Source organism: Poecilia reticulata, chromosome 5, assembly GCF_904066995.2.
Source record: "Poecilia reticulata chromosome 5, P_reticulata-male-v2, whole genome shotgun sequence".
NCBI lineage: Eukaryota > Metazoa > Chordata > Actinopteri > Cyprinodontiformes > Poeciliidae > Poecilia > Poecilia reticulata.
Genome location: NC_088834.1, coordinates 27,160,547 through 27,186,840, shown reverse-complemented (window position 1 = coordinate 27,186,840; position 26,294 = coordinate 27,160,547). Strand labels below are relative to the sequence as shown.

The 26,294-nt window shown below is 39.7% G+C and overlaps 2 protein-coding genes across 4 annotated transcripts in view; one reads left to right on the top strand and one right to left on the bottom strand.

Annotated features, from left to right (window-relative positions):
* LOC103465576 (nuclear receptor coactivator 3-like) overlaps nt 1-3,205 on the bottom strand; it is a 51,274-nt gene extending 48,069 nt beyond the window's left edge. The window contains exon 1 of one of the 2 annotated variants that reach the window (XM_008410563.3): nt 3,049-3,205. The gene's annotated coding sequence lies outside the window, so the exon portion shown is untranslated. The remainder of the gene's footprint in view (nt 1-3,048) is intronic. The other variant, XM_008410562.3, reaches the window with a different exon arrangement.
* A 1,884-nt stretch (nt 3,206-5,089) lies between these two features.
* zmynd8 (zinc finger, MYND-type containing 8) lies at nt 5,090-26,293 on the top strand. Of its 2 annotated transcripts, XM_081607383.1 has the most exons (21): nt 5,108-5,194; nt 12,989-13,062; nt 13,324-13,469; nt 15,407-15,628; nt 16,750-16,863; nt 17,179-17,244; nt 17,451-17,543; nt 17,702-17,789; nt 18,654-18,709; nt 18,823-18,900; nt 19,015-19,130; nt 20,041-20,534; nt 20,754-20,855; nt 20,991-21,146; nt 21,249-21,776; nt 22,558-22,941; nt 23,016-23,209; nt 24,032-24,112; nt 24,267-24,345; nt 24,454-24,693; nt 25,596-26,293. In XM_081607383.1, exons 1-21 carry the CDS (start codon nt 5,139-5,141, stop codon nt 25,769-25,771), a joined length of 3,543 nt encoding a protein of 1,180 aa, XP_081463509.1. In that variant the 5' UTR covers nt 5,108-5,138; the 3' UTR covers nt 25,772-26,293. The 2 variants fall into 2 exon arrangements, 1 of the variants encoding a protein (XP_081463509.1); XR_014087645.1 differs by lacking the exons at nt 17,179-17,244; nt 17,702-17,789; nt 18,654-18,709; ... (10 more) ...; nt 24,454-24,693; nt 25,596-26,293 and having other exon boundaries at nt 5,090-5,194; nt 15,407-16,863.
* The last annotated feature ends 1 nt before the right edge of the window (nt 26,294 follows it).

The window sequence follows — 26,294 nt, the reverse complement described above, 5'->3', positions numbered from 1 at the left end:
AAGAGCGAGAGCCACGGATCGTGGTCACTTCTGCACCCCATCTGCAGTCAAAGAATCCCCCCCAAAAGATTGATTCATTGTTAACGCAGCCTGACACCCTGTGTGAGGGAGAAAGAAAGTGGTAGATAAAGGAACAGAGAATAGGGAACAGGGGGCTCCATTTGCCAAAGAGAAGGAGCAGAAGCAATTCACTGGACAGGTTCCCACAGTGGATATTCATTCCATTTCGAAAACGACATACCTTCGCTTGAGTAATGGTGTTTTGTGTGAGTCAAAGTAAAAAGACAGGTAAGCTCATTTGGCAGTTGAAGACTGCAATCAGTAATCATGCTTTCTAGCTATTGAAGAACTGAACTATCTTCTAGAATCCAGAAAAAAACACACACATACACATACACACACACACACACACACACACACACACACACACACACACACACAAAACAAAAACACCAGGATCATTTAAGAGAGTCCTTCATGCAAAGAGGCATCAAGATGTAGGTGCCTGCAAGTATTGGCAGGGATGGCCCAAGGGCAGCGGGCCCAACAACACACCTAAACCACAGCCATTTCAGGGGAATGACTAACACACTACCTCATATGAGTACGCTTTCCAAGAATGCCCTTTTACAACCTCAGCCTAACACCTTGTTAAGCTCACATGGAGTAAGAACCTGAGACTGTACGAAACCCCGGCCGCTGTTCAACCTCCTTTAAAAAAAGAAACAAAACTTGTAGACGTTTTGTTTCGCCTTTTTGAATCAACAACAAAACCGGGGTTCAAATGTGCGATGGGGCCGTTAAAAGCACGGATTGCCTAATCTCGCCGCAGTAAACAGACAAATAACAGACGGATTATTGACACTCCGAACAGGTCAGGTCAAGTTTCGCAGTCGTTTTCTGTTTTTTTGGAACTCCATGTGACATAACAGGTTCCCCAAATAAGTAAAGAAGTATAAAGCCAATCTCTGGATGGTACTGGCTGGTACCTAGAAAAGCTGGGTTATTTTGCAGTTGTGGGTTGGAGTTTTTACAATCCCTGCTGATGATGTAGATTAAATGCACTCAGAACTTAGCTTGTTCTCCATTTACTTCTTATTAGGGAAACAGCAAAGCCACAAACCCAAACTTTCGGTCTGACAATGGGACGTTAGAGTTATACGAATTAGAGTAGAATTTTATAAACCAACATCCTACTCCGGTCATATTGTCAATCAACTTAATCTGATATGGATGCAAAAAATCTGCATCCATGTCAAAAGTACAAAAAAAGAAAAGAAAAAAAACTTGGTGGGTTAGCAAGTTCTACACCAACATTAAGTGCAGACATCTATTTGCACATCTGCACTTTCTAAATGGATGTTTCATAGTTGATTTAATAAGCAATCTAGAATTCAGTCCAGCTAGGATTGTTGGTAATGTCCAGCTAGGATTGTTGGCATTTGGGTTTTCATAGTTTTTAATGGATAGATCATTTCATCATGGCTGCATAACTGTATTTAGATGAAATTCTTCTTGGCGGAGGAGCCCTTCGCAATGCATAAAGATTAGTTTTAATTCTCTTACAAATCAAGCCATTTGTTCCGACATAAAACTATTTTGTAAAAGTAACAACACAACAAGCCATGCAGCTTGTCAGTTTTACCTATCCCCTCAAAAAGATAGTTATTTCATACTGGCGACTGCAGTTTGAACAATTTTTGATCAAGAAAACGTTGCAGGATACCATTTACCATTTATTTATTCTTTTCAACAACAACAGTATTTATTGCTCAAGTTCAGGTGATATTCTGTTGCAATTGCTAGATTCGCTGTGCCATCCCCATGCCTTTTAATTTGATATTGTTGGTAGAAGTTTCAAAAACTCCAACTGATAAAGTGGACACAAACAGAATTCAAATCATGTATTTATTTACTTCACGATGTCAAACTTTTGGTTCAACACCATGCTTGATTCACATGAGAATGCTTAAAAAAATGACTTAATGGTTCTTTTCAAGCCTGAAGTTGTTAAATTATTTCATATAGAACAGCGTGCTGTTCTAGTCCGAGCGAAAACAAGTGTGAGTGTTAATAGAGTTTAAAAATACTGGAATGAGTGAAGAAACGCGCATTGTTGTTGCCGTTTCTTATTCTGAACATATTTTCCAAGATGACAAACTTGAACTTTTGACTAAAAATAAAAAAAACATTAAAAGTCAAGCTGAATGTTTAAAATTAATTTCAACCTTACATCAACTTACATCAATGAACACTCACTGCTCAATGGCAAGATTTAAAAGAAAAAAGGAACAACAAAAGATGAAATTTTGCCAATCTTTAAATTAGTATTCTGTTTTGGGTCTCGACCGTCCACACGTTTTAATCAAACATAAAACACCTATTTATTACACTAGAATCTCATATTTGAAAGTGCTGTAACACAATCTTGGTATGGCTTTAAAGACTCGCAGCCCCAGTGGTGTGAGACAGATGATTCCTCCAGCAGCAGATGAACTACAACTGGTCCCTCTCAAAGCGGACCGACTTCCCAAAGCTATCCGGCTACGTTGCGTTCAATGAATGGGGTCAACTCAACTGTAGAGTTTCAAAGAATGCAAACACGTAATAAACAACGGTCCGTAAGCACTGAAAAGCAGACTTTTCTGCCGGGCTGAGCAGGAGGAGGAAGACTACTGCACCCCAGCGAATCAAAGTCAATGTCTCGTAAAACTTTGTGGCTAGCGGAATATGGAAACGGCTATAAACGCGAAAACCAATAGGAATAACAAACTATTAACTGAAGTTCGATGTTTATTACTGTCATATACACGGCGCCGGCCGTCTTGATATTATTACACGACTAAAATCCCACAACAAATTTACAGCGTTAAGGTGGCTCGTTTTAACACGGTAGCTTAAAAACCACAGCCTGCTCGGAAGCGAAGCAGCACCAACTGCTTCTGCAACAACAAAAAACATCACGCTCAAACAACCTAGTGCCAGTTGTTCAAGACTTGTTTGTGGCCGAATCACAAACCACTTAGCAGGGGTTAAAAAAAAACTTACCGGCTTCGACGCTTTCATTGACTGCACCAGCTTCTTTAAAGCCTCTACAAACTCTCCGCCATCTTCGGCAATACTGTGTTTGTTTAAATGGGAAACACTCCCAGAGCGGAGGGAGCCAGCTTGTAGCAGAACGAAATGCCCTCTGGGTAATGTAGTTGTGTTCTATTTTGAACTGAATCAAACTGTTTGGCACTTTCTGTAAATGAACTACACGCACACTAGAACCCTTAGGTTACATGACCAGTAGTCACTGATATTATTTGGGGAGAGAGAGACTTCAAATTTTATTTTTAGATGCAGAAGCACTTAATTGAATTGCTCTTCTACATAGTATTGCATTGTCTTGGGCTACACTTTTTTGTAAAACTATTGATTTATTTAAAAATTCTTTCTTTAAAAGACTTGTTTTTAAATTTTTATAAGCACCCTCATGTGCATTAGAAATTTATTGTGGTGGTAACACAAGTATTGCATAGCAACAGTATTCACACCCCTTTAACTGTGTTACTGAGTTATGTACAGACTGCATCTAAGTTGGCTCCTGCAATATGGCACCCAAAAGTAACCTGCATAAATTAATGAAGATGCATTCCGAGATGCTACAGGAACAGGACTATGGACTTTCATCTATTTTGTGGAATTTAAATTTTAAATGATATGTATATTTAATGATTTTTCATTTTCACGCCGTTTTTTTTTTTTTTTTAGATAACCAAGACATATGTTGTTTAGTACTACTTATTGAATGATAACAAACAAATTCAACTTGATAACAGATCTACAAAGCCGTCACAGTGAGTTTTACATCATGCCATCAAACAGAACACTCCATGTAGTACCTCGTCACAGAATTTTACTTTGGCAGATACCCTAAAGATTGTAATACACTATCACATAAAATGAAGATGCTATTTGCATCTTCATGTGAAACAAATTCCTGCCGCAGTAAGCTATAAGGTTTGCCACATCATCGTTGTGTAGGCTCACATTATATAAGTAACTTTCTCAGTGGCGATCTGTAAAGCAGGCCAGTTTGCAACTGGTGTGGAAGGAGTGAAGGCCAAGGTTGGCCTGAGAGCAACAGGACAAGTGTGAGGTTAAAGGGCGTCGGAGACTAGGGGGGTTGAATAGATGAATGTTCTTTACTTGCTCTTTGCAGAGAGGAGAAAATGCTATCTGCCATTTCACTATTAAAACAGAGGTGAAGTGAGCTAAATTGCAAACCAAATCACCACCAAAATGGAAGTAAAACAAAATATTAAAATATACATTTGTTCGGTTTTGTCACAGTTGTCCACAAAAGCACTTATGATTCACAAGTTAATAAAATAACCAAATAAAAAAGATTGAACTTCTTGTTTGCATGTTGTAGGTTTGTCAGGGAAGAGAGATTCAGGCACATTCCAGAGTCCCATGGAGTGTTTTTGTGTCCCTTCCCCCACTAAACATGCTAACCTACAGCCCCCCCCCTCTACTCCTTCAGTAAGTGTGAGACACTTTATCCCATTCTCCCTCCCTACTTGCCCTCTCTCCACTTTAAAAGGACAGGAGATAGCCCCATAACCATCAATGTATTCAGACTGGTTTACCTGCAAACAGCCAACAGCAAGGCTTTCTTTGCACTAACCAATCAGCCCCCACCACTCTTTTCAGACTTTATGCTGTGAAGCTCAAAAGCGCTTTGAATCTACCTTTAATTCAAATTTATGACATTTTTAGATAAAAATGATTAACTTTTTTTTGTTTGCTATATATGTATAATACATCGTTGTGTGTCAGGCTCAGCATGTACCATTAGGTAAACAAAAACAGCAGACTAATTTGTCAAATTGATATAATTCAGCACAAAGTGATTGATTTTGAAATGATTTTTGTGATTGGCCGAACACATTTATAGTTTGAGGGCATACAGACTTCAAAAGGGAACAAGCAAGAACAAGAGGGGGAGAAAAGTTATAGTAAAACTAAATCTGATCAACTTTACTCTCACATGAAGATTATCCGCACTTTAACTAAACTTAAAGTGTCGCGTCCTCTTGGCTGAGCTCTCGTCAGAGTAAGAGACTGTAGCTTGGGCGCCATCTTGGGGAATGCTAGGCTCATCACCAGTCGGACTACCTTACTGGCACAGACTGGACACCAAACGGTACTGTGGGAAATTATGAGTATGCTACAAGTGTAGGTTTGTCTGGGGTGTAACAGTAGTGGGAATATGTTCTCAGAGTTTCTCGTCAAAAAAGCATTTTCGGGAGGTTGTTTGTTGTTTCTCGGGAGGCTCATGTTGCTCTTCTCCTGACTGGCATAACGGAAAATTCCTCTTCGGAAAAGTATGGCACATATGTCATTAGAGAAATGTTAACGTTAGCATGTAAATGTTAGTTACATGGCATACATGTCCTGTAGTTAACTTGAAGAGTGTAATATATTCACTCTTCTTTCAATTGTGGGTTTTAAACCCGTCGGTTTAAAACCCACAAAATGGTCCCCACAAGGTATTACAAACAAACAAACAAACACACGCACACACACACACACGAGCGCTCGCGCACACACACGTATATATGTGCTGTATTTACGCATCATAACTTTTCAAATGTAAAAACGTATTAACAAAACTCTCCACCATATATGTTATATGTTATACAGGTCCTTCTCAAAAAATTAGCATATTGTGATAAAGTTCATTATTTCCCATAATGTAATGATAAAAATTTAACTGTCATATATTTTAGATTCATTGCACACCAACTGAAATATTTCAGGTCTTTTATTGTTTCAAGACTGATGATTTTGGCATACAGCTCATGAAAGCCCAAAATCCCTGTCTCAAAAAATTAGCATATCATGAAAAGGTTCTCTGAACCTGCAGTTAACCTCATCATCTGAATCAACAAAGTAACTCTAAACACCTGCAAAAGATTCATGAGGTTTTTAAAAACTCCCAGCCTGGTTCATTACTCAAAACCACAATCATGGGTAAGACTGCTGACCTGACTGCTGTCAGGAAGGCCATCATTGACACCCTAAAGCAAGAGGGTAAGACACAGAAAGAAATTTCTGAATGAATAGGCTGTTCGCAGAGTGTTGTATCAAGGCACCTCAGTGGGAAGTCTGTGGAAAGGAAAAAGTGTGGCAGAAAAAGCTGCACAACGAGAAGAGGTGACCGGACCCTGAGGAAGATTGTGGTGAAGGGCCTATTCCAGACCTTGGGGACCTGAGGAAGCAGTGGACTGAGTCTGGAGTAGAAACATCCAGAGCCACCGTTCACAGGCGTGTGCAGGAAATGGGCTACAGGTGCCGCATTCCCCAGGTCAAGCCACTGTTGAACCAGAAACAGCGGCAGAAGCGCCTGACCTGGGCTACAGAGAAGCAGCACTGGACTGTTTCTCAGTGGTCCAAAGTACTTTTTTCGGATGAAAGCAAATTTTGCATGTCATTCGGAAATCAATGTGCCAGAGTCTGGAGGAAGACTGGGGAGAAGGAAATGCCAAAATGCCAGAAGTCCAGTGTCAAGTACCCACAGTCAGTGATGGTCTGGGGAGCCATGTCAGCTGCTGGTGTTGGTCCACTGTGTTTTATCAAGGGCAGGGTCAATGCAGCAGCTATCAGGAGGTTTTGGAGCACTTCATGCTTCCATCTGCTGAAAAGCTTTATGGAGATGATTTCATTTTTCAGCACGACCTGGCACCTGCTCACAGTGCCAAAACCACTGACCATGGTATTGCTGTGCTCAATTGGCCTGCCAACTCTCCTGACCTGAACCCCATAGAGAATCTGTGGGATATTGTGAAGAGAAAGTTGAGAGACGTAAGACCAAAACACTCTGGATGAGCTTAAGGCCGCTATCGAAGCAGCCTGGGCCTCCATAACACCTCAGCAGAGCCACAGGCTGATTGCCTCCATGCCACACCGCATTAAAGCAGTCATTTCTGCAAAAGGATTCCTGACCAAGTATTGAGTGCATAACTGAACATAATTATTTGAGGGTTGACTTTTTTGGTATTAAAACACATTTCTTTTATTGGTCGGAAGAAATATGCTAATTTTTTGAGACAGGGATTTTGGGTTTTTATGAGCTGTATGCCAAAAATCATCAGTATTAAAACAACAAAAGACCTGAAATATTTCAGTTGGTGTGCAATGAATCTAAAATATATGACAGTTAAATTTTTATCATTACATTATGGAAAATAATGAACTTTATCACAATATGCTAATTTTTTTAGAAGGACGAAGGACTTGTGCATGTGTATGTATATATATATATATATATATATATATATATATATATATATATATATATATATTATGTGTGTGTGTGTATATATATATATATATATATATATATATATATATATATATATATATACACACACACACCCATAGGCAGTGGAAGTTAGATAAAGGGACATTTAACATCGTTTTAGGAATCTTTCAGAAGACTTTATTATCTGAGGTTAATTACACGCCGTAAATCAGCCTGTATTTTCTGTCTTTGTTTTAGTTTTTAAACACTGGTCAATCAGTGTACAAGTGCCTGATCTTTATTGTTACCATTGTGGTTAGTTTAGGTTTCAGGAAGAAACTTGTGGGTCATAACCTTTCAAATTAAATACAGGCTCGTTCCCAACATAACAGCTAACTTCTCTTCCCAATTGCAACAAAGATTGGCTTTATAGTAAGTCTATGAAAAAGAATAGCGTTGTTTTTTAAATGGTTCTGTATACATATGGTGGCTTATCACAGAGTTTTGGGCCTGGGTTGTCTTGCTGTGTCTCAACTCACTTGTGCTGAACAAAAGACAAGCAGCCCGGAAACGCACCAGCCAATCAGCAGCTGCGTTGCATTTGCTCTGTGTGCTCAGCCAGTCTCGGCATGGCTTTTATCAGAACATTGGAGTCAGAGAGCTTGGAGAATCGTGGCTGTGCTCTAAGCTGGGTGAGGGCTGACAGGGCTGTCCTCCATGTTTTAATAAGCACTGACATATCACACAGAGTTTTTAGCCATGCAGCCACAGAGGTAAGCCCTACTTTTATTTTCTCACATATAATGCTTTGCTAAAAGAGCACCAGTTGGATCTGTGCCTGCCTGGTGTTATAAGTTTGCTTGAGAGATAGGGTGAGGGGGGGGGCGTAAAATTTTATTGGAACCCCCAAGCATATGAGTGCAGCCTGGAGTGAGGACGTAGTGAGCTTAGTAATGCAGCCGATACTGATGCTAAAAGCCTGTTTTCCAGTAATTTTGAAGAGAAAACCGCATTACAGCTGTGTCTGGCCTTGGCTGTCAAAATGACATACCCTCTGAGTGAATCAGGCAGGATGGAAGAGACAGGCAGCAATGCAGAGGGGTGTTCCCAGAGGAATTAACAGATGGGGAAACTGACTGCACAGCAAGTTTAATTTAGACCTTATACTAGAATGAGACCAAGACAGCAGGGTAGCTCATTGTTTGCCAGACTAACATAGCCTTGAAGAACAGACTTCAATTTGCTTGTTTTTCTGTATTTCACCAGACACCTTGTTAATTTCAAATCATGCCCATTTTTACTGGCAAACTGAAGTAAAACATAATTTTCAATGGTCCAATCTAGTAACCTCTCTATTAGTTAAGATACCAATAATCTGTACTAGATGGTAGGAATTGGTGGAGCATATTGACCTGCGCTACCCCCAGACTCCCACCCTCCAGCGTTATTCTTGACTGCTGAATGTCAGCCATTTTAAAAGGCTTCCCCTTTCTGTCCCTCTGCTCCAAACACACTGGTGATTTGTATGTAGGAGAGAAGGACAGAAGGTGGGAAGGACTTCCTCTGGAAGCTTTTCACACAAAGATTTCACTTGGAGAGGCTCGAGAATCTGTGTAGAATTTGACCTATAATATCCAAATACATTCTCCAATAAACTTGTTTTTATAGTTTATTACAAATGGTAAGTGGGAATTGTTATACATTAAGACAATGTTTAAGTATTGTCATTTACTGCGATTATTTTTAATATAACTGAGGGAACTGTGGTGTGGCTGCTTTGTTTAACATAATGCAGCTTAAGCTTGGGTTAGTGTTTAGTGTTACTTTGCCCAGGAATGTGTTTAATCCCCTCGTTCCAGGACTGGTGTGGCTAACCCTTCAGTGTAAAAGCACACACAGCCTATTTGGTTTGATATCTGTGTATCAAGAAAAATTTACATATAAAGATGAAATGAGTAGTATAAATATGCTAAAAAGAAACAGTCTTAAAACTGACAAATGGAGCTTGACACCAATGGTATCAAAAAAGAAACTGCCCTTCAAACCTCAGATTCATGTACTGGCCAGTGTGGACCAGTTATGAGGGTCCAGGGAGTTTGGGTTTGGAAAATAAATTTTTTCCTGGGGATTGTTGGGAGTATGGGGCACCAGAGATGATTTTATGTGTTGTCCGGTTTTTTAATAATCAAAGAAAGAGCTGTGTTTAGACTGCCGGCATTGTCAGTAAAACCCTTGCCATGGTGGTCCAGTTTGGGAACCTCAAGGTTACATCTCCTCTATTTGGGGATGATAGGGCTCTTCTGTTGGCATTTTTAGTGTGTAGAAGGCTTTGCAACCCTAACCCTAATCCAAATGCATAATGGCCAAAAGGTCAAGATTTTGTATACAATCAGCTAAAATGAGCTCTGACATCCTGTGAAAACTTATAGTAAAGCCACCAGTCTTCCACATGAAAAGAAGTCAGTTCAGCTGGGGCAAAAACCAGGTTCGTCTTACGTCCCTTCTGGCAAGGAAAGCCGTGGAATCCCCAGGAATGTGTCTGGGAGAGGGATGTATTGGTTCCCCACCTCAACTTGTTCCAACTGAAGTCTGAACTCAGATAAGTGGAAAACATCGACTTAATGGACATACTGGGCAGATACCCTCTTCATCGAGTTTTTAGAGAAGGGATTAGACTTTGAACACATTACAGATTCTCAATCTTGACAAAACATTGCAGATTGGGTGATATTGATCATTTTTGCGTATTCTAATACAGAGGCCGAGAGTGGGCGTTTTCCGCATATACTTTTTCTCAAAGATTTTCTCAAGATAGTGAGTTAATTTCCCAATGGTTTTCTCAAGATAACTATTGAATTTTCTGTATTATACATATTCTTTTTTCCTCAGTGGTTTTTTCGAGATAACAAGATGATTGGTGTGAATGTGTGTTAAACCTGATTCCACCACTCAATTGCATGCCGATGTGCCATGCATTGTGCCAGGCATTTGAAGGATAGTATCAGGTTTTCTCAAGATTGACTCGTTATCTTGATAAAGCCATTGAGAAGAAGTATGTGCGGAAAAACGTCTCCTCTTGGCTTCCATATTCTAATTCAGCGTAATTTTTATGCAATAAAATGCAAAAAAAAAAAAAGCTATATTTGTTCTCAAAGTCCAATTTCCAGTCAGGTATTGAGTAGATACGACTTTACAGAATAAAGGAGAAGTATTATTTAGAGATTACCTTTATGCATTCCTACTGTCTCAGCTGTCTGGCCCTGTGACATTTCCAGGCCAGTTTTTTGGCCCAGAGTTACATGTCCACATGCTGGGGCACATAATAAACCGTATGTGGTCCTTTACAGACAATTTGCATGGTGCTGTGTGTCTGTGCAGTGGTGATAGAGAGAGACAGACAGAGGGGGAGAGAGAGGGAGAGAAAGAGAGAGACTGTTTCTTCAAAATGGATGCCACACACATACATACACTGATTGAGAGTGCCGTGAGGGGGAGATCTGAACCTCTCTCTCTGTCAAAGCTCTTAGTGCTAAAGCTAACATGTCTGTTCTAAAGACTGGTGCCCTGTGGACCTCTGTATGATGGCTTCAAGGGGAAATTTTGTAGCCGTAGTACGGATCAGTCCTCTCTGCATTGCAGCAGTGTGGTTGAGGAAAGCAGGGAGCAGAGAGCCTGTGTTGCACACTGAGCCCCAGCACCCAATCAGGTACCTCCGTCTGGTACCCGAGCCAATCGGCGGCTCGCAGCCGAGGTTAAAGATTGACAATTGCAGGAGAGAACAGCAGGGAGAGAAGGCCTTCTGGGAAACCTGGACTCATCTTTTTCTCCCACCCCATCATTTGCTGGCGTTCTCAATTATTGATAAAGATAAAAGAACAGGCCGAAGATTCTGCGAGTGAGGGAGGAGAGAAGGTATGCTGATCCTTTCCTTCACTTGAGGCATGATTGTTGTGGAAGAGGTGGGTGTGGACAGGGATGTATCAATAAGTTAGCTGCATTAGATTCTCTGATATTTGAGATGTTGTGTCAGACCGTGCAGCTGCGTGTCTTCTGTTGCGTGTTGTTTCTATTTTCCGTGGCTTGCTTAGGGTGTTGTTGTTGTGAAGTGCATGAAACTGTCCAGACAGGTTAAGACACGGAGGTCAGCAGAGGCACTTCCTTGCACTGTCTCGCGTCCGCTGTCTCTGATTTTTCTTCTGTCAGCTTGAAGAGGCAGAGGAGGTCAGAGAGGGTCAGTACCAAACTGACTTTTGTTTGACTGGAAGAAAGAATTGCGCTAGATGTGTTTCATGGCTGTGGATAACAACAAAAATAACTAAATCCAAAAGCATCTCAACAGCTTGAACATTGCAGTTCACTCAGAATATCCTTATTGGTATAAACAATAGGCTTCAAATCAGGCTGAGGCACGTCTGAGTGGCAATAGGGAATAAAAAATCTTGTTGGGCAAATCTTTGATAAAGATGGTTGAAGGCATGTTTGGGCTCGCATTTTGAGGATTTTCACAAGTACAATGTGTTTTTATTAATTTAAAAAGATATATTTTGGTAGATGTTGGACAGCTCAGATTTGACTGGAATATTTTTTCTATGCTTAATCATAAATACCTGGAAGTGCTGTTGTGTAATTGCACCATTACAAACTGCTTCTCAACCATTTCCTCATTTTTCTTGAACTCAGCATTTGTAAATCGCTGAAAGTGTTGTATTTAATTTCCATATCATCTAAATTTTTTTTCATCACAATGCATCTTGAGAAGCAAAACATATTCAGTGACTACTCAATACTTCCTCTCAGTTTTTTGGCAGTATCGTGTTAAATCGGTTTGCTCTGGGACAATTTAAATTTTCCGTCAGATATTTTTGTCATCGGCTAACACAGCTGGTTTATTTATGTTTGTTTTTTCACAATCTGTATCTCTGGTAAAACCTTGTTTTTTCACTGCTTTCTAAAAATATATTTCAATTTAAAAATCTTTAATGTTTTAAGATGTATCTTGATATTAGACATGCAATGTCATGAAATTTAAGTATGATAAATTTTGTAAGCAAGCCGATCATGATTTTCTAAGTTATAGAAAATCCTTAAAATGTCTTAAAAGTATACAAAAATGTAGCTGTGAGTTAATTCACTATCATAAGTGCAACAAATAACATTATGATGAAGATGTGACAACTGTACTTTATTAATTAAATCACCGACAAATGTCAGTATATAGATTCTTAGGTTTTTATGAGCAAACAAATTAACCGTAAACTCTTAAGTGTCTTAAATATGTGTTTTTGAAGTTAATAGTGCCAAATATTTACACTTAAGTTGTTTACTGTAAATATTTGTAGGACGTTGTGTCTCAATTCATCTGCTGAATTGATGCTTTTGACAAAGTAGAAACTTGTTAGACTGACTGAAACAAAACTAAAAACTCATAGTATTTTAGAATCCCAGTCAATCATAAGCTCAGCTTTGCTAAGTGCAGCTTGTCCAAGGAATCTGTAAATCTATATTATATTGTGATTTTGATCAATTTACACATTGTTTATGTGCTAAACATTAGTTGTAATCCAATCATACGTTTTGATTAATGTACTGTCTTCTTTACGGCACAGTGCACTACTTTCATAAAAATAAATAAAAGAATAGGACACAGAAGGGATAAAACCTGAGCATATACTGAAGGTTGTCTTTGTGTGTCAGTGTTATAGAGGAGGAGGGGAAAACAGAAAACTATACTGAAGCAGAAGAAATGGAGATCTCCACAAGATCCAAAGGTAAGCACAGCAAATTGGCCAAACAATTTGACGTGGCATTCTCAGAAAACATGACTTAAAAACTAAAAGAAACCTTTAAGTAGCCCAGAGTTAGAAGCGGTTTTTGATGTTGTTTTTGTTTTTTGCATTTTTCTAAAACAGATATTCTTCTTTTTGATTTTCTTGTGTACTTTCCAACTTAACATGAACTGTGGACTGTTTGTCCACAGTTTGAGAACACACTGACTTAGCCTGATCCAGTCTAAACTCTTCTTGTTTCAGATGCAGGATCAACAGAGAGGCTGGCCCAGAAGAGGAAAATCCCCAGTCCTTCAAACTCATCCAGCGGCCACTCCCCTGCTGAAAGCTCACCCTGCCCATTGAAAAAGAAGAAAAAACCCGGAGCTGGTAGCAGCACCAAGGACCAGGTATCATCTCACTCTGGCAAATGGGAACAAAAAAAACTAACAAAATGTAGAAGCTGGATCTTCAGTCTGTGCGCAAAAAAACGATTTAGTTAATCTTAGTTGTATATTCATTTCATTTTAAGTTAGTGGAATGTATTTACCATTTAGATTTAATTAATCTAAAATTACGCAACAATGAGAATTTATTAGCATGCTGGCGTAGAGAACATCTACATATACACGAGCAGCTTTAAAAAAGGCTCAAAACTCGATGTTCTGTCAACATTCACATGTCTGTTTGTTTTTGCTCGACTCACTGAGCGTCGATACCACACAGTCAGAACATGCAGCTCCACATCCTGAATGTTTTACACAAGGGAAATCTGCAAGATGCGTGAGCAAACGCATTCAGTATTGTTAGAAACTAACAAAAATGTGAAAATAATAAAAGGGAAAGAGGACATATGATTTAAGTTAGTGGAATGCATTTACCATAAAAAGTACAGGTTTTTTTTCTCCGTTTGTAAATGACAATAAAAGTCACATTTTTGAGATGCCTTGTTTTCATCATACAATATCACCAATTCCTAGGTTATTGCTTTTAAGCTTTTAGGAGATGTTAACATTTTATACTTGTCTCAATTATTCCTTCTCAACAACTTAAGTGAACAATATATAAGAAGAATCAGAATAGATTAACAATGTTATTGATCTTTTGTTGCTGAAAGCTGTCTGTGGTACATTTACTAGTGGACTCCATCAGGCATTACAAATAAAATTGTTTCTTTATATGTTGCTGTGCACATGTCAAAACTATCGTATTTAGAACTGTTTAAAATGAGACATTTAACATAATGTTTTGTCCCCTGTTTTGATCCGAGATTTAAAATCAATTTCTTGCTGACACCTGTTAATATTAAAGTTAAACAAATTAATTCCATTTGTTCTTACAGAGACATCTGACTTAACACGTGCAGCTGCAATTTTCAGTAAATAGTAGCTATATGGGTCCTTGCTAAGTGTGTTTTAATGCGGAGTAGTTTGCTGAAATGCTAGGCTACCACTAGCAAGGGAACTCTCTGTTTTTATATGACTTGTTGATCATTTGGGTTGAATGTATTTTAGGTTAATTGTGCACAGCCTGACCTTAGGGAAGAAACTGTTCCCCTTGTTAGTGTTTTAGATTCTGCATCAATGTTTTGAGTTTAACCTTTGCCTTGAGTACAACTGTAGTTTCATAGTCTTAGGGGGAACATGCTGTCTACCAGATTTATTGCTGTATTTGAATTTTTTTTTCTTAGCTTACACACACGCACGCACGTAAGCACACACACACATACACACACACACACACACACACACACACACACACACACACACACACACACACACACACACAGCTGAAGCATACACACATATAACTGCTGATTATCACACAGGCTTAAAGTTTTTGGGCGACATCCCTCAGAGAGGGAGTAGCATAGAGAATAAGAGCTATCGATCAGTTCCTCATCTCCAGCTTCTCTTGGCTCATCTTTAAGGTGAACTAAGGTGAAGCTTCAGCACCAGGACGAAGACAGATTCTCTGTATTGTGACAAATGTGGCATTTTGCTTAGTTGATTGAGAGTTACTTACATTAAATCTTTGAACTATTACCAAAACTTCTTTATTATCTATCCAGAGTCCTTGTTCACCTGAGATAAAATTACCCAGGGTTACACTGCCAGGAATAAGGGCTCAACACCCTGCTTCAGACATGTAGCATTTTTCTGTGAACGTCATGAAATTGAATAAGAGACTCTTATGAAGCACTTAGCTGCTCAAAGGGTAATCTCATCTATGCTTAGTTCAGTAGCTCTACTTTATGCAGATGCCTTGCATGCCTCCTTGGCTTCTTTAATTGTCATCCTGATTTTGACCTTCCCCCAACTTTGTCTTTCTTTTGCCTGCGTTCCAGTCTGAGCTAAGACACGGTCCCTTTTACTATGCCAAGCAGCCAGCACTCACCACAGACCCTGTTGATGTTGTACCGCAGGACGGCAGGAACGACTTTTACTGCTGGCTGTGCCACCGCGAGGGCCAGGTGCTCTGCTGTGAGCTCTGCCCCAGGGTGTACCACGCCAAGTGTCTCAAACTGCCAGCTGAGCCCGAGGGCGACTGGTTCTGTCCAGAATGTGAGGTACTGAACCCGGGATGTGAATGGTGTTGTAAACAACTTGTCGAAAGCTGCTTTATGACTTTAGACGCAGCCACCCAAAAGTACTCATACCTCTTAGAATGTTTTTTTTCCCCCATTTTGGCGCATTACTACCACAAACTTCCATATACTACATTGAGCTTTTATATTTTAGACCAACACAAATTAGAGAAGGACAATCCCCTTAAAAGTTCTTAAACTACAAGAAAACATTTCTACAAAAAAAAAGATAACACTTTATTTGAAGGGGGTGAATAAGACTGTCATGACACTTTCGTAAACATGACATAACACCTGTCAAGAACATGAATAAGCCTTCACAAATATTTATGACTGTTGTCAAAAAAAATCTCAAAATGTGGTATGCATACATCCTCAACCCCTTTACTCCGATACATTTAAATTAGTTGTGTACCAATTGGAGTTTTCTGGCCGATCAAGAATTTTTATAAAGTTTCAAGGAGATGGGATCCTTTTAATCGCTCATACCAGTTGATTTGCCTGTCGTCACAACAAGCGACAAGATGGAGCTGGAACATATGAAACAAAAGCTAAAAATGGGAGAAGATTCTCTGCTTACTTAAACAGTGGTCTAAAAACGAAAGCAGTAAAATCATAGCTAAAATAATATGTCGGGTTTACTTCAAGCTATAAATAAAGTTAATTAGTTAGGTTGGATAGCGCTCACATTATGGGCTCCGGTTGGGTCAGGTCGGGTTGGATTTTTTAGGCCTGATGGAGCTAAGTAACAAAACCTGTTAGTCTAAAAAATAAGAGTTAAGTCACAATTTTCATATATTTGTGCAAATATTGACAAACATCTATCATTTCCCATGTGCTACTTTGTCATGGTCTTAAAATACAAATACACTGAGGTGAGTAGTTGTAATCTGACAAAATGAGAAAAATATGCAAGAGGTTGAGTTTATTGTTTCACCACATTTTTGGTTGCAAATTACAAAAAGGCTTACATTTGAAAAAAACAATTACAGCAAGAGAGGTTATTGACAGCACAAATAGCAAAAACTTCAGAGCGTCTATGTGCTGCATCTCGTAAAAAGCCGTGAATGAAATGTTGATTTTTTTTTTCTCTCGCCCTTCAGAAAATAACTGTTGCTGAGTGTATAGAGACACAGAGCAAGGCCATGATGATGCTCACTACAGACCAACTTTCTTATCTTCTTAAGTTTGCTTTGCAGAAGATGAAGCAACCAGGTGTAAGTATTTTTTCTAACAGGAGCCATTCCTTCTTAAAAAGGATTGTCTTTACGTTTACCTGAATTTAGGCATGCATTGTTTCGCTTACACAACCAAGCGACGATCTGCCACCTTTCGGTAGTGCCAGATCTGCAACTTTACTGTTCACCTTTCGACCCGGTTTTTCACGTAACTATGAATCTGCATGATGAACTTCGCTGTAACAGAACTAACAGTCACGTGAAGTGTTTTCTAATGGGCCTGTCAAGGCTTGAAAGGCGGTGAACACGCAAGCTGGTGGTGAGGATACAGCTGCCCCTCTCACTCTCTTTCAGGATCATCCGCGCTTGTCATCTCGCTCCCCACATGCAGCTTCCTCGCAGAGAAAGACTTTTAATTGGGTAATCAATCACATCACTAACAAGACCTCATCATGATTTGTTACTTCACTGCTTCTTTCTCTCGTTTTTTTTTTTAGCTGCTTTTAGAGCTTATTCCAGTATGTGGGTGGCATGTTAGGGGGGGAAATACTTGTGAATCCTCAGTATTTGTTTAACTTCACTATTTCTTTTTTTTGTTTTGTTTTCTTCTTTACTCAATTTTGCAGACTGAACCTTTCCAGAAACCGGTGTCTCTTGAACAGCATCCAGATTACGCAGAGTATATATTTCATCCGATGGATCTTTGCACACTTGAGAAGGTATATTTTAGTTACTAACGTGTTTATGTGTTGCAATTTGACCACAGCCTCTCTATCAAGAGATCCGTGACTTGCTGTTTTTTGCTTTAGACTCGTATCATTGATCATCAAACTATCGCTGTTCAGACAGTTCTTTTGTCGTTTTTTATATGCCACAGAATATCAAAAAGAAAATGTACGGCTGCACAGAGGCCTTTCTGGCAGATGTTAAATGGATTTTGCACAATTGCATTATCTACAATGGAGGTATGTTGCTGATGTTATTATTAACATGAACACGATTTCTGGATATTTATAACAGGTTGTAAGGACTGTAATGAACTTACAACTGGTATGAATACTTTTTAGGAAAAAAAAGGTATTCATAACTTTTTTGGAAAAAAAAGTATTCATACGACTTCACATTTTGACCTATTAAGACCACAGATTTTCACCGGATGTTTATGCAGCAGGCTAAGGTGAAGTGGAGCGCCATAGTTAAGTGGAAGGAAAATGGCACGTTTTAAAAATTTCTTTTGCAGAGAAAAATCTGAAAAAGTATACATGCATTTATAATATTTCTTTAGCTTAATGCCTCTAAATAAATTCTGTCTTCACAAGTCACTTTATTAAGAAATAGGGTGGAGCAGAAGGTTATAAAATGAACAACTCGGAGCACTGCTGCTGAATTGAGCATTAATCAGCGAAGCAGCCATCCACGGTAACACCAGGGGGAGCTGTAGAGGTCTACAGCTCAGGTGGGAGAATCTGTCAGCACCACACAAGTCTGGCTGTGATTAAAAAGCCCTTTTTCAAAAAACCAAAAACAGCAATAGTCTAAAGCTTTGCTTCAGAAATCCTATGAATAATCTGTGGCCAGACCTGAAAGGTATTCACAAATACTTTTTATTCAGTTTATTATTCACTTATCTGACTGTGCTTGAGCTATTTTACACACAGGAAATTGCAAAAAATGTCAGCCTCTGTGTGTGAAAAGTTCTACACATGAAAATCAACCCAATGATCTTATTGGTAGTTGTAGCTACAGTGTGAATTCCGGTTAGATTAGAATAGTACTGTAACCTGCGGTACACTTAAAGTGTTCAGAAATAATCCATGTTATTCTTTCAGGCAATCACAAGCTCACAGCTACAGCTAAAGTGATAGTAAAAATCTGTGAACACGAGGTAAGCATAAAGTTTGGGTTACATATCTTTCTGTACAGACGATGCTTTGTTCAAAGCATGAAACTTATCCCTGTCTTTTATTTTTGTTTGGCTTGTTTGTTTTTTTTTTGCAGATGAATGAGATCGAAGTGTGTCCTGAGTGTTACCTGTCCGCCTGCCAAAAGAGAGAGAACTGGTTCTGTGAGCCATGCGTAAGCTAGCTGACTTGCCTGATGTTTATTAACGCCATCCTGTTGTTCATCGGTTGTGAAATAAATGATCAGGCAGCAGCTCTGTAGTTCCAGTCTGTTACTGTCTGTCTGCAGAGCCACCCACACCCTCTCGTGTGGGCCAAATTGAAAGGATTTCCGTTCTGGCCTGCTAAAGCGTTACGGGACAAAGACGGACAGGTGGACGCTCGCTTCTTTGGCCAACATGACAGGTATCGGCCGTTGTGGCTTCATTTACATTAGGGCTGCCCTAATCCAATATCGATATTGAAAATTGGTCCGATATCAGCCAGAAAATTTTATATCGTATTATATCGACCCACATCTAAAATTTCAGACAGAAGCAAACCGTTATAAACACTCCTCTTGATCAAGTCTTTTCTAACACTATAAAATACACAATAAATGTTTTAGAGCTGCAATGATTCAATAGTAATATCTGTATCAGTCCCAATGTTGAAAAAAATTCTAGGTATCGATCACAAAGTATAGTTTTATACTTTGTGCTCTGAGTTGTTTCATGCTTTATTGTTTATTTTGCATTATATTTAGAATTTGTAATTGCACTTTTTAAATAATTTGAAAAAAGGTTTGCAGATCACCATAGTTTTACGTACTTGACCAAGGTCAGTTTCAGTTTCTATATTATTTATTTTACATTTATCTATTGCAGCAAGTGAAAAAATTATAGTTGCGTCATTCTTCTGTGTTTGACTAAGCTTGTGAAGTTATGAATGTATTTAAATGAGCTGGTCTGGTGCAGAGTTATCATATAAATTTGCAGTTCAGTACATTTATGTCTGTGTTTTTAAAAAAAGAGAAACCTTTTAAGTCAATTAACCTGTTTTTCAGTATTGGGTCGATATTGGTCGATACTGAACTTCAGATATTAATATCTGTATCGGAAATGAAAAAAAGTGGATCGGTGCATCCCTAAGAACAACGTATGATTGGAGCGGATATCTTATTGGGTCAATATCTGTATCGACTAATACCCAAAGCTGCAATATTAATATCGTATCAGAAGTGAAAAGTTGCACCGGGATTTACATGGACCTATAGCGTTATATTTACTTTTGTTTTTCTTCCTATAGTGGATCAGTTCTGGAATTTATCTTGCAGGGCCTGGGTTCCTCTGAACAACTGCTACCTCATGTCCAAAGAGATTCCCTTTTCTGTGAAAAAGACCAAAAGCATTTTCAACAGTGCCATGCAGGAGATGGAGGTCTATGTGGAGAACATGAGAAAGAAGTTTGGCGTCTTCAACTATGCCCCCTTCAGGACGCCATACACCCCTGACAATAGCTTCCAGCTGCTTCTTGACCCCTCAAATCCCTCGTCCACCGCCGTAAAACCCGAGAAACCGGAGAAGCTCAAGCTGAGCATCGATATGTCGGCGTCGCCCAAGATCACCCTGACCAGGGCGGTGCTGTCAGGTCTGGGAGGGAGCACAACGGGACAGCGGCGTCCTCTTGGAGACGGGCAGCGGTCCCCCATGAGCACCAACTCCTCCGCACACGGCGTCTCCGATGGGGAGCAGGAAACGGCAGACAGGACGCAGACAAAATCTGCAAACAGCCAGTCCAGTGCAGGAGAAGAGTCCACCGACTGCACAGGTACCAACACATCTGCATTGTCAGAAACGTGTCCATTTCATGCTTGCTGTGCTAGCTGGAGATGAGAAAGATTAGGAAAAAAATATAAAAATCTGCAATGAGACTTCAATTAATTTATCAGTAGAGCTTTGCATTTTTTTTGTTAGCTGAATTGTAGAGAATCTTTATCATGCAGAAGGTATTCTTCCATACAATCTTTCCATTTTTTGGTTTTTACAGGAAATTCCCTAGACAGCCCGAAACCACCCCACTCTCAGACCCCCGACACACCGAAGCAAGAAAAGGCGCCACAGACTGGAAGCATTCTAAATCTTAATCTAGGTGAATCTTTTACGCCTTTTTTTGTTAAGATATATGACATTAATATTTAACCATGACGGCTAAAATATGGATACTTCATCCAAATCTTTCTGTTTTGGTTCATGCGGTTATGGTGATTGTTTTGTGTCCTTTCAGATCGAAGTAAAGCAGAAATGGATCTAAAGGAGCTCAGCGAGACGGTTCAGCAGAAACAGGGAGCCGCTCCGGCCCTCACATCTCCAAAAAGGCAGACCAAGAGCCGCTTCCAGCTAAAATTGGACAAGACAATTGAGAGCTGCAAGGCACAGTTGGGTTAGTATGGAAACCTGGACATTTATCACATGGACTACTCTTAATAAGCTAAATATTGTGGTTCCTTTGGACTGGACAGTCGTCTCTGTCTTTGCTTTGTAGGTATTGATGAAATCTCGGTGGACGTTTATAAAGGTGTGGAGCACAGCGACTCTGAAGACTCTGACAAATCCGACTCCAGCGATAGTGAGTACGCCACAGATGAAGAGTCAAAGTCTAAGCCTGGCCAAGACTCTGCCCCCAAAAGGGAAATGCAGAAGGAGCCCACTAGGAGTAAAGCGAAAGAGCAACCTTCTGTAAGCCAGACGGAGAAAGACAAAGCCGACCCACTTTTGCCAAACACAACGGATGATTCCAGCGTGTCCGTATCTGATGGCGAAGCTGAACAGAAAACGAGCACCAATTTGGGTAAAGAGAACCCAGATATGACTGAAACGGCTCTAGAAGCCCCGGTGTCCAAGGAAAAGTGTCAGGTGAAACTAAAGGAGGCAAAACAGACAGTTCCCACTGAGGACTCTGACTCAGAGAAGGAGCTGGTTATTGATCTTGGGGAAGAACAGCCTGGCAAGGAGAAAAAGAGAAGCAGAAAAGACGGCACTGTCAAAGAGTCAACTGTTGGGAAATCTGAAGGTGAGAAGGGGCTTCCCTTTTTGATCTACTGTGAAGTAATCACAGTAGATCAAAAGGCCAGTCAGATGGCCTTAACCATTTTGGACTTTTAATAAGGCAATCTTTTTAAAACTCCAAAAAAAAAAAATTGGCAATTCTGAAAGTTAAATTAAAATAATTGGTTTTCTGGTTTATAAATCAAGGTTAGCATAGAGCCTTTCCAGTAGCTTAATGTTAGCTTCCTTTATCAACTCTAAAGCCAGCTCTGATGTGTCTCTCTCTGAGAGACTCAACTTTGTCCAAGCTTCAACCATTCTGTTCGAGGTGAAGTTAAAGGACATTGAGATGGTCCTTATTCGTTAGTTTATCCTGTAACATATCAATGAAACTCATTTCGTCCATATGTGAAACAGTCTTAAGCATTTTGTTATTAGATACTCGGTCTTCAGACATACCTGACATGTTTCGACTGAGAACAACAGTCGTGAAGAAGACTGAACAACGTCGAAACATGCCAGGTATGTCTGAAGAGACATTGAATAACTCGGTGTCTAATAACAGAAGAATCTTCAGGACCGTTATTTTATCCACAACTTCGGAGCAGCTGTATCTTTTTTTTGGGGGGGGGGTGGGGGGGTTAAAATTTCCTTTTCGTTGTCGTACGTAGGATAAGCTTTGACCACATCGGGGCTCCCGTCGTCAAACTCTACCGCCGCTTCCACATCCTCTGGCGTTTCCACGCAGTCTCTGGTGGCCCTTCCTGTCACTATGGTCACATTCACTACTTCCTCTCCCGCCACAGTCAGCCACTCGTCCGTCGCCAGCGCTGCCACAACGCCGTCGTCTTCCTCATCGATTTCAGCCGCGCCAGCTTTGAAGAAACAGCGCCCTCTGCTGCCCAGAGAGACGGTGCCGGTGGTTCAGCGAGCCGTGGTGTGGAGTCCCGCTGCAAAGTTTCAGACGTCCTCCCAGAAGTGGCACATGCAGAAGGTGCAGCGGCAGCAGCAAACCCAGCAGCTCGTCGTGGCCCCGCAAACGCAGGCATCCTCGCCCAGACACAGCCAGGCCCAGGTTCTGACCCAGACACAAGTAGCGGGAAATGGCTCCGCAGCCGTCCCTTCGTCGTCGTCCTCGGCGCAGCAGTCCTCACAAAGCTCTCGCTACCAGACGAGACAGGCTGCTAAGAGTGAGTCGCACGGTTTTCATCGTGAGCTTCCTTCCGCTTGTGCATAATATTGATGCTTGTGTTCTTAATTTTAGCCGTTCAACAAAAAGACCCATCCATCAGCACGTCCACACCTGCTGGTACTCTGGTACCTAGCAGTCCAGCTTCTGTTACCATGGTAGCTCCGTCAAGTTTGGGCACACCTGCGTCATCGCCGGCCGGAACAGACGTGTATATTCCCACTGCCTCTGCAGATGTGGCTGCAGACATTGCAAAATATACAAATAAAGTTAGTATAATTTTTTTTTAACTTAATTTTTGATTAACCTAATTTGCAAGACTTAAAGGGGACCTATTATGCAAATTTAGAATTCTTGTTCTTCCATTTGGGTCTCAACAGCTTCTAACAACAGCCCAAGTAGTTAAAAAAACACCCAATAGTTCTCTGGCGATAAGTTGATCTGGAAAACTAGCCATTTTAAAATCCTCCATTGCTTTGTTACCTCAGCCACTGACCTATCAACCCAAGCTGAGCTCCAGCACGTTTGGGCAGCTGGTTTTAGCGCTATATGGTCTGTTCAACGTCTCCTGGAAAAGAAAAATTTTTTGACTTACCATTCAGAGACCACTTGCTACATTCTTGTTGCTTGTGCAGGAGGCTCCACTTCTTCTTTTCAAAGATGTCCAGTTGTATAATTGCGCATCTGTTTGCAGTCCTTTTCATTACTTGTGGGAGTGGCCAGCATTAGCTTATTTGGATTTAAAGTGACAAGATGCCCTAAAAAGGTAGCTAAAATTGGCAGAACTGACCAGACTAAAATCACACTAGATGATTTTGAGCAAAAAATGTAATGAACACATTACATTATAGCTCATATACCTACCCTAACTTGCTTAAAGGGACCATAGTGGACCAATAATAGGTTTTTGCTTCCTTCTAAAGGGGATATCCGATGTTAAATAAATAAAATAAAATAAACTGTTTCAGTTCATTACAATATTAATAGCCTTCATGACAGTTAGTTTGAAATACAGAAGAGTTAGTCTAATCCAGAACATCAAATGCATGTTTTTTAACACATTTAATTAAATAATCTTTTTTTTTTTTCAGATAATGGATGCAATTAAAGGTACAATGACTGAGATGTACAACGATCTCTCTAAAGGCTCTTCAGGGAACACAATAGGAGAGGTAAGTGTTTAGTCCGGGCTGTGGAGAGTCTAACTACGTTTCAAGTGATAAAAATTTCAGAGTTGTAACCTGAAAAATATGAAAAGGTTTAAGGTGGGTGAACACTTTTCCTATAAAGAATTGTACATAATACCCCTTCATGTATTTCCTGCAGATAAAACGACTGAGAATTGAAATAGAAAAACTACAATGGCTACATCAGCAGGAGTTGTCTGAAATGAAGCACAATCTCGGTGAGGTCCTCATTAGTTTTTCCTCGCTGCCTCAGTACATTGTCTTAATTATCACAACGTCGTTCCTTTTTTCCTTTTGATTGGTTCTCCTTTTGCTCTCTGATGCAGAGCTGACGATGGCAGAAATGAGACAGAGTCTGGAGCAGGAGAGGGAAAGGCTAATGGCCGAAGTGAAGAAGCAGATGGAGCTGGAGAAGCAGCAGGCTGTGGATGAGACCAAGAAGAAACAGTGGTGCGCAAACTGCAGGAAGGAGGCCATCTTCTACTGCTGCTGGAACACCAGCTACTGCGATTACCCATGTCAGCAAGCCCACTGGCCAGAACACATGAAGTCCTGCACTCAGTCAGGTAAGGACACTGAGCCAGAATCAAAACTAAGGCTTACAACAACAAAAACAACAGCTACACTGCAGAACACAAAATCTTACCAAGTATTTTTGGTCTGGTTTCTAGTGGAAATATCTTATTACACTTGAAATAAGACAAGCCTAACTTAGAAGTCACTTTTCAGCAAGAAATAAGAGCTTGTTTTAAGTCAATAATACTTTAATAATTATGAAAAAGTATGAGATCCACTTGCAGATCATTTTACTTGTAAATACTGTAGTACTTTGTCATCAATGTTAGTGAATTATTGACTTAAAACAAGCGTCTAGATATTGCTGAAAAGTTACTTGTAATTAATTTTTGTCTTATTTCAAGTGTGCTAAGATATTTACACTAGAAACCAAACCAAAAACATTTGTAAGATTTTGTGGTTTTGCAGCGTACAATTCAGATCAGATGTTTACCTACGTCCAACATAACCACAAGTCTCTTTAATGAATTGGGCTCTTTATGATTTATTGGAAACGTTATGTTTTCTTAGTGGATTTAGTGGATCGATAATACCAAACAACTTCAATCATTTGACTTTTTCAGTCAACAATTGAACGCGGGAACGTGAGGGAACATGTATATAATAGATTCTTTATATCTAATTTTGACCCTGTGTGAATTGGAGAAAATTCACAATAAATTCACATTTACCCATCTGGTTCTTGTTTTCGAAATTCACTGAAATTGTATGTTTTTTAATCACTCCACTCTGTAAAATAGTGACATGAATATATATATAGTGCAGAGTAAATATGATTTATGTCCATGATGACTATATGTAAAACATCTGGTAGGAAGATTTAGCCATATTCCATAATAACTGTACATTCTTTACATTTATGACAATTTTTTGACTTGTTTTCTTCTTGTAGCAACTGCCCCACAGCAAGAACCTGAGGCAGAGCCAACAGCAGAAGTGCCAAACAAAGGTGCAGGGCAGACAAGCAGCGGCCCTAATACCCTCAGAGATGCCCCAGTGTCTGCCTCTTCAGACAAAGACTGTGACACAGAAAAAAGTACTCAAAATGTTGCTGTGACCTTGTCATAACCAACATGAAAATGTAAAATTATGTATGTTTTACTACTATGTTGTGTCTGAGCTGTTTTATGTTGGATGCCTTTCCAAAATTGGGACTTAGTTTACCGTTATTTATGGACTTTTCAAAAACATGTTTGCTGCTCCATACATTAAGCTGTTAGTGTAAATGATCTAAGAGCATGCATTGGTCTCACAAAACAGAAATACGCACATAGCTCAATGAAAAGCTTTTATACAGTTATAAAATATAGCCTATGTTAATGGACCTTAATGGATCATAAATGTAGATTATGAGACTGGTGGCAAAAAAATGAAACTGTTTTGTAATCTTTGTTATTCAGCTCTTATTTGATGTGTTATTCTAAAATAGTCGATGAGTATGCTCGGATATTTTCAGTTACTGTATGATGATAAAATTGAGTTTTTTTTTTTATTCTGCATTTAAATACAATTTCTATTCATACATTAAGTCCAAAAGAAATATATCATGCTAATCGCTAGCTTGTTGAAATAAAAAAGCACAACATTCTGC

What these genes read in the sequence shown, in the direction of transcription:
- zmynd8 (XM_081607383.1), top strand. Translation starts at nt 5,139, where the DNA reads ATGCTAGGCTCATCACCAGTCGGACTACCTTACTGGCACAGACTGGAC. An exon ending in AGAAGATGAAGCAACCAGGT is followed by an intron (nt 16,864 to 17,178) that starts GTAAGTATTTTT and finishes ACTCTCTTTCAG; the next exon opens with GATCATCCGCGCTTGTCATC. An exon ending in TTGCAAAATATACAAATAAA is followed by an intron (nt 23,210 to 24,031) that starts GTTAGTATAATT and finishes TTTTTTTTTCAG; the next exon opens with ATAATGGATGCAATTAAAGG.